At 43.1% G+C, this 16,433-nt stretch overlaps 2 protein-coding genes across 7 annotated transcripts; one reads left to right on the top strand and one right to left on the bottom strand.

The window, feature by feature from the left end:
* Nucleotides 1–100: 100 nt before the first annotated feature.
* On the bottom strand, nucleotides 101–4,957 carry wdcp (WD repeat and coiled coil containing). Of its 5 annotated transcripts, none has more exons than XM_080883742.1 (4): nucleotides 4,825–4,957; nucleotides 1,921–3,850; nucleotides 1,597–1,717; nucleotides 101–921 (listed from the first exon to the last, which is right to left on the bottom strand). In XM_080883742.1, the coding sequence occupies exons 2-4, from the start codon at nucleotides 3,829–3,831 to the stop codon at nucleotides 728–730; spliced, it is 2,226 nt and encodes a 741-aa protein (XP_080739868.1). In that variant the 5' UTR covers nucleotides 3,832–3,850; nucleotides 4,825–4,957; the 3' UTR covers nucleotides 101–727. The 5 variants fall into 5 exon arrangements, with proteins under 5 accessions (XP_080739868.1, XP_080739867.1, XP_080739866.1 ...); XM_080883741.1 differs by having other exon boundaries at nucleotides 4,800–4,888; XM_080883740.1 differs by lacking the exon at nucleotides 4,825–4,957 and adding an exon at nucleotides 4,582–4,768.
* fkbp1b (FKBP prolyl isomerase 1B) lies at nucleotides 4,885–15,836 on the top strand. 2 transcript variants are annotated; one of them, XM_080883747.1, is made up of 4 exons: nucleotides 4,895–5,105; nucleotides 5,849–5,896; nucleotides 14,071–14,183; nucleotides 15,042–15,835. In XM_080883747.1, the coding sequence occupies exons 1-4, from the start codon at nucleotides 5,069–5,071 to the stop codon at nucleotides 15,168–15,170; spliced, it is 327 nt and encodes a 108-aa protein (XP_080739873.1). In that variant the 5' UTR covers nucleotides 4,895–5,068; the 3' UTR covers nucleotides 15,171–15,835. The 2 variants fall into 2 exon arrangements, with proteins under 2 accessions (XP_080739874.1, XP_080739873.1); XM_080883748.1 differs by lacking the exon at nucleotides 5,849–5,896 and having other exon boundaries at nucleotides 4,885–5,105; nucleotides 15,042–15,836.
* Nucleotides 15,837–16,433: the final 597 nt, after the last annotated feature.

Genomic DNA, 16,433 nt, shown 5'->3' with positions numbered 1-16,433 from the left:
GATGAATAAATGTTGTAGAGAGTGCTTTTTGTAATGGTTGTTTTGGGGGATCTTTACCGAGGAGGTGGTGCGGTGGAAAATAACAGACGAGGAAGCACTACATATACAAATTTAATTTTCAGAAAGCTCCCCAAGCATTCCTTTCTTTGGACATTCAAAACAAACCACAGCGGTCCTAACAGCAGGGTATGACCATGAGAGAAAAGTTACTGTTGACTGTTGCCCCCTCTAGTGGTCACATGGGTTTTCCTGAACGTGTTAAAATTCTAGCAGGATGGAAAATCCTTTGGGTCTCTCGTAGACAGAACATTTGAGATGTTAAAGTGCTAAACTTGACATTTTAAGTGTAAAACCTGAATTTCATACATCTACTTCTGCTTCAAAAAAAACAACAACATTAGCCTCCATTTGTTCATATAAGACGTCAGAACAATCAGAAACATGTCCCAAACATATCTAAAACGTACTCGCCGCTGTTGCTGGACTGCTAATCAGCACGTCCTGCTTCAGCAAAAACATGAACTGCACAGGTTTTGTTTTTTTAAAAGAAGAAAATGTAAACAATGCATGGAGTGCAATGAGCATCTCTTGTCAAACGGCTGTCATTTCAACACACACAAGAGTAATTTTGTCATACAGCTGCGGTCCATTTGACAGTCGAATACATCATGATAACAGAGGGACATTGTTTTGTGAGTCCATATATTGAACTGTGCGTTAGTAGTGGCTACACGGAGGCCTCTGTGGTTGTGTTGGGGCTTTGGCTGGGGGCTGGACTGGATGGGCAAGAGTTCTCTGGACTCCCGGGAGTCCGCAGGGTTGATTTCCGCTTCCCGTTCCGCACCGTGAGCTCCTCCTTAGGCTTAAATGTCAGAGGGACAAAGCCATCTGCATCTGCCACAAGTACAACCCACAACGGTCCTGGAGAAAAACAAAAACAAAACGACAATTAGGACTTTTTGACTCAGTATGGTTTTCTAAATGTCAGTGTAGTTTAGAAACTGTAGTTTGTGCGACCTACATTTTGGTGGTCTCAGTTTAGGAAAGCCAGTCTTTGCTACAGCAGCAACAAAACACTATGCACATTAAATGGTAGTAAGCTGCTTTTGTTTAAGACCTTATAATCTGACTTAGGCTTTTAATCACTTCCAATTATAGCTCACGCACGCTATCGGAAGAACAATGCCACCACAAGCTGCCTGAAATTACAACTGACTGCAATAAATAAGGTTTCTTATAAAGTACAGAGCAATCTGAGGGGGATGCCTTCATGGTGAATAAAGCCAGCAAGAGCATACAGATCTTAACATTTAGTCAATGACTTGCAGTTGACCCCACTTGAGGACCAGAAGAAATTTCCTCAGAGTGATTTTAGTTAATTAACCCTTTACACCCTGTGTCACAACACGGTTAATCGCACATGAAAAACAACAGATGAGGCTTTTGCACAAAGGCAGCTTAGGTACTGCTTTACATTAAGGGAAATGCCACTTAAAATGCACAAACAACAGAAAACAAGTAGCAGAGGACACGTGCTATTTGCTATACTTTGTTACTGTTGACCTACTGATGCCAAATCCAATTTTGTGAACATACCATACATCATCTCCACGATGGTAAGGTTGAAGAGGTCTTGGAGCGCACGCAGACACAGTTTACCGTCGCACAGCAACACCGGCCTCCGCTCGTCAATAAAAACATTTTCTGACAACTGCTTCTGCGTGAGCACAAAGAAAGGAAATGTGATGGAAAGAGACATGCTCGTGGCTATTATTATGTTAAAAAATGCAATATTCTTATTTAACTTACTTAACTTATATAAGTTATATAACTTATATATATATATATATATATATATATATATATATATATATATATATATATAAAATAGGGTATCAAACATAACACGTAAAACTGTACCTGGCATGTGACATTGACATACGGGGGTTCGCTGGCATTAGGGTAGACACTTGGGGCCTTTTTGCCATTCTGAGTGTAATCTCTGATTTCTGTCAGGCACTGCTGCACTTCTGCAAAGCGTGTAAAAAGTCTTTCCATGTTGTGAACGAGCTGCTCCAGCGCGCGCTCCTTGGCCTTGCCGGGAGTCTTTTCAGGCATAGGCAGCTTCGGCTCTGTGTGCATCTTGTCAGATGGTTCGAAGCGAGGAGAACTGGCTCGGCTGGAATCTCTGCTGACCTGTCCGGCCACCGCCAGGCTGGCCATGCGGCTGACATGGTCCATGTCAAAGTTTTCCACTGTAACTGAAGAGGCACTGGACGGGGCTCTGTCTGATAAGTCCACAGAGCTGGTGATGGGGCTGTGCTCGCTGCTTCTCACCTCCTCGACCAATCTCCGCCTGTTCCCCGGTGAGCAAACTACCCCCCTTCCAGGCAGTATCAAGTCTTTTATCCCTGGGCGCTCTCTGTCATCCTTTGACAGGTGCTCTGAGTGCCTCCTAATCCCTGTGCAGAAATTAGAGGTGGACTCATGGCTCTGAGCAGAGGAGGATGGTATGATAGGAGACATAGGCGACTCTCCATCGTAGATCAACTCTTTGGCTATGAGATGAAGAATATATTTGTCAGTGTTAGCAGATGGGAGGAAGGCGGGGTCGTTGGACTTCTGGCGACCCACCATCAACAGTAAAATCTTATCGCTGAGGAAACAGACTCCTTTGGGTCTCTCGTTCTGCTGCAGAGAGATCTGCTGTATGTTTGGCATCGTGGAGGCTGTGATGCAGTACACAAGAACCATGTTGCATGTGTTTGATGCAACAGCAACTGTGGAACCACGGGGATCAAAAGCCACAATGTCTGGGACCAAAATCCCTGGAATGCTGACTTTACGAGTGGTGGTGACCTTTCGCTCATAGGTAACCAGAATGAGGTGCGAGGAGTCCTGCCCGGAGCCTGTTACAGTGTCCCTGCGACGCAAATGGATAAGGGGGCTGGGGTCAGAGCGACGGTGTCTCGCCAGAAGATGGGTAATATCAAGAGGACCTGAGCTAGGGATGTAGGACCTTTCAGATTCGAAGGATCTTCTCCTCGAATCCAGAAGGCTGTCATCATCTGACATGTGAGAGCCATGGCCGTGCAGGGCCTCTGTCTCTGCTGGTAAGTCGAACGCTATGCCAGAATTTAACCCACATAATTTATCCAGCGGCAGCTCCGTAGCCACAGCTACTTGAGCTTCCCCGGTGGCCTCAATGGCACAGATATAGCCTCCCACGTCAAAGATGGGACAGAAGGAACAGGCCACCAGACTCTTTTGGATGTCATTCCAGATGTAGGAGTGAAGGGCACTGCCTATAGCCACCACCAGGCGTGTGCCATCCTTAGTCCAGCATGCACAGTGGATGAGTCCACTACCTTTGATATCTGCTTTGATTCTTCTGTTGTCCACCCTGACAGAAAACAGCACAGAGGTGTCTCTCTTAGTCAGCACAGCAAGAATGTCCAGTTTAGGGTGCCAAACGCAGCCTTGTGAAAGCAAGGGGAAAGGCTCGCTCATCTCACAGGTCTGCGTGCACAGCAGCTTGTTCTGTTCAAGAGCACTGAGCTGCAGTTGCCACACGGTAACATGCTTCTTGTGCTGCACAGCCAGCAAGGCGGGAGAATCAGAGCAGCACAGGGGGCCCCAGAAGAGTCCGAAGACATGCTCAAACTGCCCGATGACGTTTGTGTCGCCAAACTTCACATCGCCGTTGATAAAGTAGAGAGATGTTAGACAGACTTGCTTGCCATCTGTCCAAGCAATCCCATGCACAGGGTGGATGGCTTGGTGCAGTGTGTTGAGACCTGTCCTGAGCAGCTTTGCCTTACCAAGATCCATCCTGGCAGGTATGAAGAAGCTTATCCAAAGAGCAAAAGAAAACAAAAGAGTCACAGCGTTAACATTGATAATAGAGTCCTGTATGTCTTCTAAATGGGTCTTGACGACAAGTGGCTATTGCTACCTATGCAGATTAAGAATGGCAAAAGCCTCTCTTGTGTCTCCTTCCAAGTACATGCTTTAATCCCTCTGTGCCTGAGGCAGTGGTGACGAACACCTATAGCTGCTTACGCCTGATGACCTTAACAACACACAGGCCCTTTAGGACCTAAGGGTATTAACATTAGTATGTGTTGAATAAGAGTGTCTCATTAAAGTATTTGTCTTTTTAGACTCTGACATGATTACAAAAAGTACATTAAGTCTTCAAATACACGTCATCAGAGAAAGAAAACTGTAACAGACTTAAAATGTAAACACCATTTTAACACTGGAGCACATTAAACACAATCAGATTCTTCAGAAAACAGATTTACTGTGTGGATTGATTACTGCACATCAGCTTAAAACGCGTAGACACAAACCACGAAAAGGAGAAATGCTCATTAATTCAATTAATAAACATTGGAAATCACTAGCGAGATTAACTTGCTGCTTCCCTTTAAAAAATATATCGCGCAAACAGATAATTAAAGCTAGATTCGACACAAACATGAGTTTTAAAGCTCAGCATACCTTACAAAACTAAAAACACGTTCCAAGGAGCTCGTATAAAACAGTGAACATTAACTCTCATGTCAGCAAACTCACGTTTTACCGGTTAAAAATCGCCTCCAACGTTTCTTAGTAAATGACACGGAAGCAAAACTACTCGACAGTTTCGGTGCATTGTGGGAGACGTAGTTCACTTTTAACAAGCGCTCTAGTTTTATATAGCCCGAATTAATAAAAAACAATTGGCTTACTTAGAGGGACTTGATAAACTTAATAAAGACTATGACAAACCAGAAAATGAAAATTCAACTGACATTAGACACTCGAGCTTTATTTCACCTCCAGGGGTCTGCAGGGCTGAAGACGACGTACGTAGTGGGGTTGTAGATCTCTACGCTGCCTCCCTGCGAAGTGGAAAATATCTTGGCTGTCTCACGGTTGGCTGTAGCTACCGCGGGTGGGTGAATGCCTGGTTTCTGTCGCTAAAGCCCGACTTGTAGCTGCAAAAGGGTAGAACTGGCTCTAAGAAAAAAAAGCTTTGTCGGCTGTATGCTTTATAGCTAATATTTGAAGCAGCACAACCATGGGCGTGGAGGTCGAGACGATATCTCCCGGTGATGGTAAGCGGATTTATTCGCCTATGTGTGCTTTGATGAGGGTTGGTGGTGCTGGTGTTGTCGGGGCACGGTAGTTCCCCGGAATGCCATTCAGATATTTTTAAATATTTACTTTTTTTTTTGTCAAGATTAATATTAAGATGTGTGCGACGCGACTGAATATATCCCGTAGATATTTAGCAATTAACGGTAGTATGCTGCGGCTTTACCCTGTTTTGATTTTAGTTTAGTTTCTTCTTTTACAGTTTAAAATCACTGACGCCTGCACGGCATCTTTCTAGAACTCTCTATCCTGTGAAGTCAAACTCCGTCCGGTGTTTTAAAATTGAGCATTAGCACATAGGCACGTAGGGAAACATTTGAAGAGTTACTCATGTGTAAGCAGTCAGTCAGCTCAAGAGTGAAAGACACCAAATCTAGGGCTGGGTAAGGCAGACTACAGTGTCCTTATAGGCACTGCTAAATTAAAGTGCATCTGATAGCTAATTACTCTACTATTTCTATTACTGTGTAGGAAAAAAAATGCCTGCAGGCTAAAGTTACAGCATGAGGATGACAGATGCATATCTCACTTTAGTATGTCCGAAAGTGTAAAGAGGGTGCAACAGTACTGGCATCAGCACCCCACCAGACTGAACCTTGCATTTGCTAATGAGACTGCCAGTCTAATTACAAGATTAACCTGCCAGCCTCAGAGAGTATACAAACACACACTAACACTTGTTTTTTCTCTCTTTCATTAACAGGAAGAACATTTCCAAAGAAAGGCCAAACATGTGTTGTTCATTACATAGGTAACTTCCTTTCTCTTTCTTCTCTCTCTCCCCCCCTTTTTTCATTCTCTGCATTTTTTTCTGTCTTGGAGTCCATAGGGGGAAATATGTGCACAACACACCAAGCTTTCAAAATACGCAAAATGCTCGTAACATTGTGTAACTGAGTGTTGGTTACACTTGCAAGTTGCCGACAGAACCAGAAAATACTGTTTTTTCTTTTGTTTTTGTTTTAGGGTGTGCTGACATGCACATATTCATTCAAATGGGCATGTTTTTCCTGTTTGTGTCTTGTCAGATTGCCAAGTTTTTAGGTGGGACAATAAGACGCTGAGACTTTTGGGAAATGAATTTGGGTTGCTCTATGGCCTCGGGTTAGCAGACCACACAACTAGGTCAGACAGAAAGTAAATAAACCTCGCTGGCATCTCGTCTGTTGACTGTCTGAGTATCACATGGTTATTATGTGGTTATAAATGCAATTGTACACACTCTGGCTATGGTCTGTGTAGTAAAGAGGGTTGGTTTCGAGTTTGTAAGTATTTATTTATTTTTATTGAACGTACACGTCCATGTAGTTCCATCTTGTAGCTTTGGGACTTCATTTTCATCATTTGAAATGGGTTAATGTGATTTTCCTAATCTATTGTAATACTGGCTGTATATCTTGATTGACCTATGCATAGTGTTTAACCTTATGTGAAAATTGCAGCTTTGTTTGACTAGTGTGTGTGTGTGTGTGTGTGTGTGTGTCATTAGAGACAAAACGATCCACAACAACTATGCCCTATACTGTACCTTATACTAGGATGTTGTGCTGTAAACTCTTCTGGGGAAAGTTGGATTTGCCTTTAAGCCTAATTTCAGGTATCCCATTTTTTTGGCTGCTGCCTTATTTCCATTGAGTCGCCTAGTGGATGGATCTGCATGTTTGATGCAACCCTTCCATATATCTGCTTCAGTCTGGCCCTGTAAGTAGACTAGCTGGTGATCCCTCGAGGCTGGGTTTGTGTCTGGAACTGGGGATCCTTCATATGTCAGGCGAATGTAATCTTAATTTATACGTCTCAAATTGTGAAGCTAGGCTCTTGAGATGTGCCACATAGCATTCTAGAGTAAGGGTTTGATTGACACTTGGTGTCTCTGCTCCCCTCTACTGTTGAATATGCAGTTATGAACATGGGTGGATGGATATATTGTTACAATATTGAAAGCCAAAAATTAATTAAAAATTAATTCATTTGCCTGGTCCTGTTGCACTGCTCTATGCGTGAAACTCGTAATCGGACACACTGGAGGCTGAGCGGCCAGTCTCATGTCCATGCCAAGAATGGTAGAATTTGCCCAGTTCTGGTCCCTTGTTTCATTCGAATCGTGCATCAGAGTTTTGGGATTTAAAGGTGTCTAAACTTTGGGTTCTGGTGAGGTTGTTGACGTTTAGGTAATGCATCAAAACCCAGGATTATATAAAGAGCTTCCCAATACTAGGACAAATAAAGTATTTCTAATCTTAAAGTAAGAATAATTTAGATCTGCAAATAATGCAGACCTTCTCTCGCTGTGAGCAAGAATTAAACATAGGGGATGAAAATGAGCACAATAGGTCCCCTTTAAGTTTTAAACTCCATCAAGACCGCACCACCTCTGCTGGATTGCACATATAAAAAAGCTTTTCCTTTTTCTGCTTTATTTCCTTTCTCCGTGTTGTTACCTGTTGCATTTTTTTATTTATAAGAGGGACAAATGTAAAGAATCCTGTCTGCAAAATCTACAAATGGTAAATCGACTGGGAATTACATGGTGCCTCTCTACTCAATTTGAGCACTCAAAGCACTTTCTATTACAAATCTCATCCTAATCACATATGCATCCATTGCTTTTATCCATACCTAACCACTTTACTACACATTCACGCGTCCATGAATGCATCAGGGGAAACTCAGAGTTCTGTATTTTGCCCAAGGATACTTTGACACTTGGACTGTAGGAGCTGGTGATGGACAGCCAGCTCTACCACTTGATCCATAGCCACCCCCAACAATTAGCATGGGTACTCTTCTTTTTGTTACATTCGTCACCTATTTCATTGAGGTACTGTACTCCCCATCTTTTGTTTGTCTTTTTGTTTCGATTTACGGTAACTTACTCATAAGATGCTTATACTTATTGGAATACAACTCAAAAATACATAGTTGAGCCAAACTGAGGCTTCAATAAAGGAACGCCCAAAGAGCTATAAATACAGTTTTGTATAAGATAAGATAAGATAAGATAACCTTTATTAGTCCCACACGTGGGAAATTTGTTTTGTCACAGCAGGAAGTGGACAGTGCAAAAGTTATGACGCAAAAATTAGAATACAATAAGAATAAATACAGTACACAGCTGTACAGAATAGAATAAAATAATATACTATATACAGTAGAATAAAATAGAATAAAAATATACAATAAGATAAAAATAGAATACGAATGCTATATACAACTGAGTAAAAATACAACGATGCCAGAAAAGATTATTGCACTTAGTGTTATTGCACATGTGTGGATGTGTGTGTTTGTTCAGTTAAAGTCTTTGTTGTGGAGTCTGACAGCAGTGGGGAGGAAAGACCTGCGAAATCTCTCCGTCCCACACCGTGGGTGCCGCAGTCTCCCACTGAAGGAGCTGCTCAGTGCTGTCACAGTCTGCTGCATGGGGTGGGAGACGTTGTCCAACAGGGATGACAGCTTAGCCGCCATTCTCCTGTCACTCACCACCTCCACTGGGTCCAGAGGGCATCCTAGAACAGAGCTGGCCCTTCGGATCACCCTGTTCAGTCTCTTCCTGTCCCCAGCAGAGATGCTGCCGCCCCAGCAGACCACACCATAAAAGATAGCAGAAGCCACCACAGAGTCATAGAAGGTCTTCAGGAGTGGGCCCTCCACTCCAAACGACCAGAGTCTCCGCAGCAGGTACAGCCTGCTCTGCCCTTTCCTGTAGAGGGCGTCTGAGTTATGAGTCCAGTCCAGTCTGTTGTTCAGATGAACACCAAGGTACCTGTAGCTGTCCACAGCCTCAATGTCCATACCCTGGATGTTCAGTGGTTGCAGTGGAGAATGCTTGTGCCTGCGGAAGTCTACCACCAGCTCCTTGGTTTTACTGGCGTTGATCTGGAGGTAGTTCAGCTGGCACCAGTCCACAAAGTCTTGAGTCAGTCCTCTGTACTCCTTGTCGTCCCCATCAGTGATGAGGCCGACTATTGCAGAGTCATCAGAGAACTTCTGCAGGAAGCACTGGGTGGAATTGTGGGAGAAGTCTGCAGTGTAGATGGTGAAGAGGAACGGAGCCAGAACCGTTCCCTGTGGGGCCCCCGTACTGCAGACGACCCTGTCCGACACACAGCCCTGAGTCCTCACATACTGTGGTCGGTCGGTGAGGTAGTCCAAAATCCAGGTAGTGAGGTGATGGTCCACTCCAGAGTTCTCCAGCTTGTCCTTCAGAACCGAGGGAAGAATAGTGTTGAAGGCACTGGAGAAATCAAAGAACATGATTCTCACAGTGCTTCCAGCGGTCTCTAGGTGAGCGAGGGAACGATGTAGGAGGTGAATGACGGCATCATCCGCTCCAATGCCAGGCTGGTAGGCAAACTGAAGTGGGTCCAGTGATGAGCTTGTTAGGCGCCGAAGCTGAGCCAGGACCAACCGCTCCAGGAAGTGCATTTGCAAAATATATTTAAGGGTAGAGCTGAACTTGGTGATGAACACATGAAATTGGCTAAGAATGTGGTTTATGTAGATAATCTGGGAGTATTTGTGTTGTAATCTGCAGAATTGATATAATGTGTTCCTCACATCAAGGTTTTTATGGACTCATAAACAAGTCTCCGATCCTATAGTGAGGGAGGAGGGTTTTTTTAATTCCTTGCTGAACTGTTATTATGTTAACCCAGTTAAATTTGATACATCGGTTCAACTAGTTTCAGGTAGTTATCAAGGGATTTGTAAGAAACTGAGGCAGGGAAGTTTTAAGATTATACTTCACAGTTTCAGTGCCCCAGAGGACAAGTGTTTTAATTAAAAGCTACACGACAAGATTAGCTGACACTCTGAAAAAAAGATAATGTTTGTAATACAGGTTGGTGTGGATTTGTAACATAAGTCAGCTGGCTCTCGGTGCAAAAACACAGACTGTACCCTCAACTCCACTCCACCCTCCCCTGGTGTTTTCCAGATAGCAAAGGCAAACAGTAAGAGTAAGGAGAGAGAGTGATTTCCCAATACATATTGGGATATGAAGCCACTCTGCTGGAGAGGCTTTCTCACGCATTCTCTTAATGCTGTGCAATTTTTGACTCTCACTTTCACCTCTGGGATTTTGAATATGCAGATGCACACATGCCAGAAGCACACAGACGCTCAGATATGCGAGCGACCTTCTTCTCACTCTGGTGAAAGTTGTAGCCACCCAAATTAGCCGAGTGGTCGTTGATGGCTCAGGCCTCCAATAATTTATCCTGTCTTGCATTCTTGTTTCTCTCATGGCTGACTGCAAGTCTGCTCACAGAGTGGCAGCTCTGTCAGCTGCAGTCCTGCAGTCTGAAGCTCATTTTGCTGCAAGAGGAAAATTAAAGCAGATCTGATGTCAGTCAACATGAGACAACAAAAGTAGCTCATGCGGTTTTAAGTTTGATGAAGTATGGCACTAAGCTACGAAGATGAATGGCATTGTAGCCTCTTTTGACATGAAGCTCGTGCTGCATGTGATGTCATTCCTAAATGTGGACATCATACCTTACCATGTTTGTCCTCCAGACTTTAGCATAAAACAGACAGAAACTGAGACCTCGCGGTTCTACGTGTTTGACCCAGAAATAGATCAAGCTGTGTGTCAGAAGATGCCAAAGTCTTCCTCCATGGGAGAGTGGTTGTTCATATAGTTGAGCAAACAATGGGAGGCTCCAAGATTAGTAGAAAGGCTTCTGCTGAAAATCATTGACTATTGGGTTGTCTGAGTGCTTCACAGGCTTTTTGCAACTTGTGTTATGAACATGGATCGAATATCTATGCAGCACCTACTTGGCAGGCAAGACTGGAGGAAAAGTGATATTCGAGCACATTATTATTTATCAAGTGAACTACTAGGCTCCACTAAAGATCTAGGACACTCCATATCTAGTTAGAAAAAAGCTCTTTTTGCACTTAATGATAGTATTAGAGTAACTTTTAAGTCATGGCTGAGGATTACTTTCAGGCTCCGGTGTCAACTTTACTCATATGCCCTATCCCAGTTGCTTGGCTATAGAAATGAAGAATGATGAAGACTCTTGTTATTAAGATGTCTGTGCCTGCAGGTGTGAAACACAGCAGACATGTAAGTCACATACTCAGATAGCTTTACACACATCTCATTTCATCCACATTTGAGCCAAGGGGCTTGCTGTGTTGGCAGCCATCCTAGACAGGGGCTAAGACAGGATAAGGTAAACAAAGTAAAAATAGCCCCACCCCTGTGTGGAATGGCTTTTTACAGCGATAGCTAGCCACTACCAAGTGTAAGCTTCTCACAAGGAGAGCCTAGGAGCCAACCTCAGAAGGGACAGGCTTGGCTGTATTTTTGCAAAGACCTCACCCATGCTCGGCTGTACAAATAGTGATAATAGAGCAGTGATACGAGTGTGGTTTAGTTAGCAGTTTGGGATTTTGCTATGGCTATCTCTGTGATCTCCAGGAAACAGATTATTATAGAATATTAACACAGGGTCCAATGTGTTGCAATTCATAGTCCACGGCCTGGTCCTCGTTTAGCCTGGTCCCATGCTGGCCACCCCTGGTGAAGGGTGTGGTCTGGCAGGGGCAGACACCTAGCTGCCTGTGTGAAATGAGCTATCTGTGTCCAGACTGGAGCCCGACTGATATATTGATGATATTTTGAGGATGTGTATTGATTGAGCCTCTGCCTTGTTTTTGTAAATTTTCACTTTACAACGGAGGGCGGGGGGCCAGCACCAGAGGCCGGCCCACTTTCCATTGGGATGGCCCTCCCGGCCAGGAAGGACACACTGAGCATGAGTGTGTTTGTTGTGTCTGCGTTCTGTTGTGTCACAGTCCATCGATTTTTTACACATCAGCCGTAAAAACACGGTGGGGTATTGTCGTCACCCCACTGGGTGGGTGGGCGGCGTGAACACAGAAGTTTGTCAATGCGATAACTTGAGAACGACTCAATGGAGGCGCATCGGTGCAGCTAATAAAAATTTCAGGGCTGGTTGAACCTCGACCTCAGGGCCAAGGTCAGAGGTTAAGTTTTCTTAAAATCTTGTGACTGGGATAACTCCAGAATGAAGCTGTGGCGGGGCGTGGTTCGTGGCACGGCTGTGGGGGAGGCTGACACACCTGAGCTCGATCAGCTCATCACGCCTCCCCTATATTAAACGTGCCGGGACCTGAGGTTGGGGTTTGTTGTTGTTGTTGTGTGTGGCTGTCAGCTAAGCTCCGGCTGTGTCTAAGAAGCGACATCCGGAATAAAGAAGTGTGTAAAGAGTGAAATATGTGGTTCGGTCTATCATTCCTGTCACAGAGGAATTGCAGGATTTTGATACGGTGGTTGCATCTACTATAAATATCAGACGACTTCAAATCTCAGTGACCTCTAGGTCAGAGGTCAAGTTTTCTGAAAATCTTGTGAATGTGATGAGTTGAGAAAAAGGTGACGTACGATTTTGAAATTGATACTATTTATACACTACCAAACAAATTGATACCCACTAGGAAGCTGAGGGGTAGCACTGGCAGCCACCAGTATTTTTTTTTTCCATCTTTGAGTTTGGAGTGAACTGAAACCAGTTACAACAGATGCAGGGCAATGAATTGGGGTTCATCCTGAACGCTCTATCACATGGCTGAGATAGACAGGTAATCTCTGATTAATCTAACAAACAGGTTTGTCATATGTGGGGGGAAACCGAAGCACACAGAGGAAACCCACATAGGCTTAGGGAGGACATGCAAACTGCACAGAGACAGCCCCAACCTGCAGGAGTATGCACTGCTGTAAAAATGCATTTCAGTTTAGCTGAAATGCATTTTCTGTGTCAGGGTTTTTCTTCAGTGTGCAGCCAACTGCTGCTAGAAACTCAAACGACTTTTCTGCAAGAAGGTTTTGTGTTTCTGCTACTCGAATGCCCTGCAGCAGGTGGTATTCACCAGGGGGTGTGAACCTGATGACTCCGCAGCTGGACCTGGCCCAGCCCGCTCATATCTGGGCTACTGGACTTCTTGGAAATGATGGACCTTCTAAGTTTAGTGGGGGAATGAAAGTGGAGAAGGAGTACAGTACCAACTTTCATATGACTGGATGAGCAAGACACTGTAACTAAACTTCAGCTAACACCAGCTTTAAATGCCAAGTATTCACACTATGACATAGAGATAAAATAATGTACCAGAACAACCTCCAAAGTGATAGCGGATCATTATTATTATTTTTTTATTATTTAATTTATTTATGTAAAAACGAAACCTTTTAATCTGTATTTCTAGAGGATGGAGGACAAAATATTATTATTATTAAAATCTTATTATATTAAATATGTTAATTACTTGAAATAAAACACATTATTATATTGGTTGGTAATGCACAGCATTGCATTATATTGTATAATCTCTGAATCTCCAATCTCAGTTATTTGAACTTTGTTTGCAGTTACAAGTTTCCTGTTCCACAACAATAGATTGTGCAGAGAAAATAACAAACACCATTAAGTTGCTCCTGTTGCTTTTTTCTGGCCGCCAACGGTTCCCAAAGTTCACGACTTTTCAGAGTAAAAGAACAGGGATTGAGATTGTGGCTAATGAAATGATTTAGTGTTTTCATGCCTTTAGTAGTTTAACCGCCACAGCAACAACAGCCCTGTCATGCCTGAATGGTCAGTCATTGTTCTGAAGGAGCTGAGTCCCGCTTTGCCTTTGTTACCCCTTTCTCTCGCTGTGGTCTACATACAGTTAAGCAATGGCCTAGTTAACTTTAAAAATAATCCACTAAACCAGGCCAGTTCTTCCTGATTCACATTTCCTCTGTTCATTTGAGAAGTTGAAACAGACCCAAGAAGTCCCACCAGAAAAATTCCTGGTTATTGCAGCAGCTAACTATGCCCATGCACTTTTGATTTTTGAGTTTATTTTGCCTCTAAATTTTGTTTTCATATGCTTTTTTGGCAGGTATGTTGCAGAACGGGAAAAAGTTCGACTCCTCGCGAGACAGGAACAAGCCCTTCAAGTTCAAGATTGGACATAGCGAGGTCATTAAAGGCTGGGAAGAAGGAGTAGCACAGGTAAGAGAGGAAGGTTGAGGCCCTGCTTGTTTTGTCTTTTAGTATTAAGCAGTACGTTATGCATTCCATGTTCTAAGTACATATTGAACTTCATTTATTCATTTATACTGCCAGGTTTTAATTGATCATACCTAACAGTTAGTTGCAATTCTGAAGGTGCTCTCATACAGTGAACAGGTGCACCACTGCAGTTGTTTGTTTTTTAAATTGTGCTTAGATGCACTGCAGTGGTCAGCAACAATGAGAGGGAGGCTGTAAAACAGATTCTACTGTAGCTATTGGAGTTCAGATCGGTTCAGCTGTAACACATTCCTTCCTTCAGCTCTTGTATGATAATGGCAGCCACAGAAAATACACAGTTACAGAGTTTTCAGTTAGAGAAAACAGATGAATGAGGACAAATGGAGTCACAGCATCAACAGCAACAGCAGTCTGACATTACTTATTTTCTGCAGTTGTGTATGTAATGCTGAGTAGCTGACTTGATTGCTGTCCGCTTGAAAGTGGTCTTTTACAGCTGCAGTGAGTAGAAACCAAGATCTGTTATGAAAGGAGAATAAACTATGCAGTTTCTCATATTTTACTTGTGGTCGGGCCTCTTGGTAAAGTACGCAAACAAAAGCCCTGAGTTCCGAATATCTGCTTGTGTTTCAGGTTCCTGGTATTATGTTTGCCTGCCAACTGTCACACTGTTATTGTTTACAGGGACACTTGAATAGGGTATTAATTTACAAGTCAAAAAGTGTTTTGTGTTCTGTGACAAGGGACTTTTCGGGCGTAGGCGTAAAGTACAAGAAAATGCACATAAATACTCAGTGTGTTCTGCTGTCCCCTCGCCTCTCCTCTCCTGTGCTGCAGATGAGCCTGGGCCAGAGGGCTAAAATCACCTGCACACCGGATATGGCTTATGGAACAACAGGCCACCCCGGAGTTATCCCACCAAACGCAACCCTTATTTTTGATGTGGAGCTGCTTAAGCTGGAGTGACGCATGGGGTAGAAGGCAAAGGCAGAAGGCTAATGGGGCTGCATTCACCATAACCCACAACCGGGAGACTATACCCGACTGTTGCCTCTCACAGCCACCCGCTCTTATGTTTCTCTGTTTTCACAGCCTTCGTCTTTTTCTTCAGTTAGGTATTTAAACGCATCTTCTGCTTCGTTGCCATCGTTTTGAGCTAGATGCTGCAAGAAAATGTTCATGTCGTACAAGACTCTTATACACACACACACGTTTTGGTTTGTTTGTTACACATGCTTGTTTTGTTGAACTTCATTTAATGTTGTAAATTTTGTTGATCCCTGTTCTCTTTGAAAAGCCGTACTACATTGCAATCAAAACATATATTGCCTTACAGTTTGAACAGCGGAGTTGAGGGTACATAGGTTAAAAGTACAATGTCTGCTCTGTATATTTACTGGGCATTATATACCACTGTCTGCATCGCCACTTTGAAAAAAGGCTTGTCCTGCTGAATGCTCTGAATGATGTTGCTGTGTTTGGTATATTTTATAATCCTTGTGAACATGCAAGTGTAACCTATAAAATCAAACCCAATCAATACTGTACAGAAGTCTTTAAGAGCCATTGCTACTATGACAGTTTATTGACCAACTCTTGAATAAAGTGGCATGCACTATGTTAAAAAGTCTGTGTCCTTTGTGTGATTTGTGAGTGACTGATTGCTATTTCCAGAGGAATCTGTTTACCAGTTCACATATTGTGTTCAATTTTTATGAAACCATAATCAAATTTTTTGTAAAATAAGTAAACCATGCATTTAATCACATCTGGAATCTCGCCTTCAGACGACAAGATGTGGAGGACTTCATCACTTCAAGAAACACGTGTAAACTAATACTTATTCCATTTAAGGATAAAATTTCTTTGCAAGAAAAAGGTCCTTGGTGTGCCAAGAAATCTGTATACAGGGGAGAAGGCCTTTAAAACCTGTATTTAATGGTCATCAGGCCAGAAATTAAGATGAATACAGATGTTTCAACTTCCTGGGACCAGTTTTGGGAGGGTCTTTTTCTGTCCCAGCATGACTGCCGCAATGCACAAACCAAGATCCATAAAGGTGTGGTTAGTTAAGTATGTTGTGGGAGAATTCAGCCCCATCTAGCATTTTTCGGATGAACTAATATGGAGATACATCACAACCTGATTTGTCCATGTATTTTATCTCAGTTTCAAAACGTGATATGTTGTTACCATTTTTATTTAACTATGGGTTTGAATTATATGCAG

This window comes from Rhamphochromis sp. 'chilingali' (assembly GCF_963969265.1).
Source record: "Rhamphochromis sp. 'chilingali' genome assembly, chromosome: 5".
In the NCBI taxonomy this organism is placed as follows: domain Eukaryota; kingdom Metazoa; phylum Chordata; class Actinopteri; order Cichliformes; family Cichlidae; genus Rhamphochromis; species Rhamphochromis sp. 'chilingali'.
Note: the sequence above shows the minus strand (reverse complement) of the source record. Positions and strands in the feature narration are given on the sequence as shown.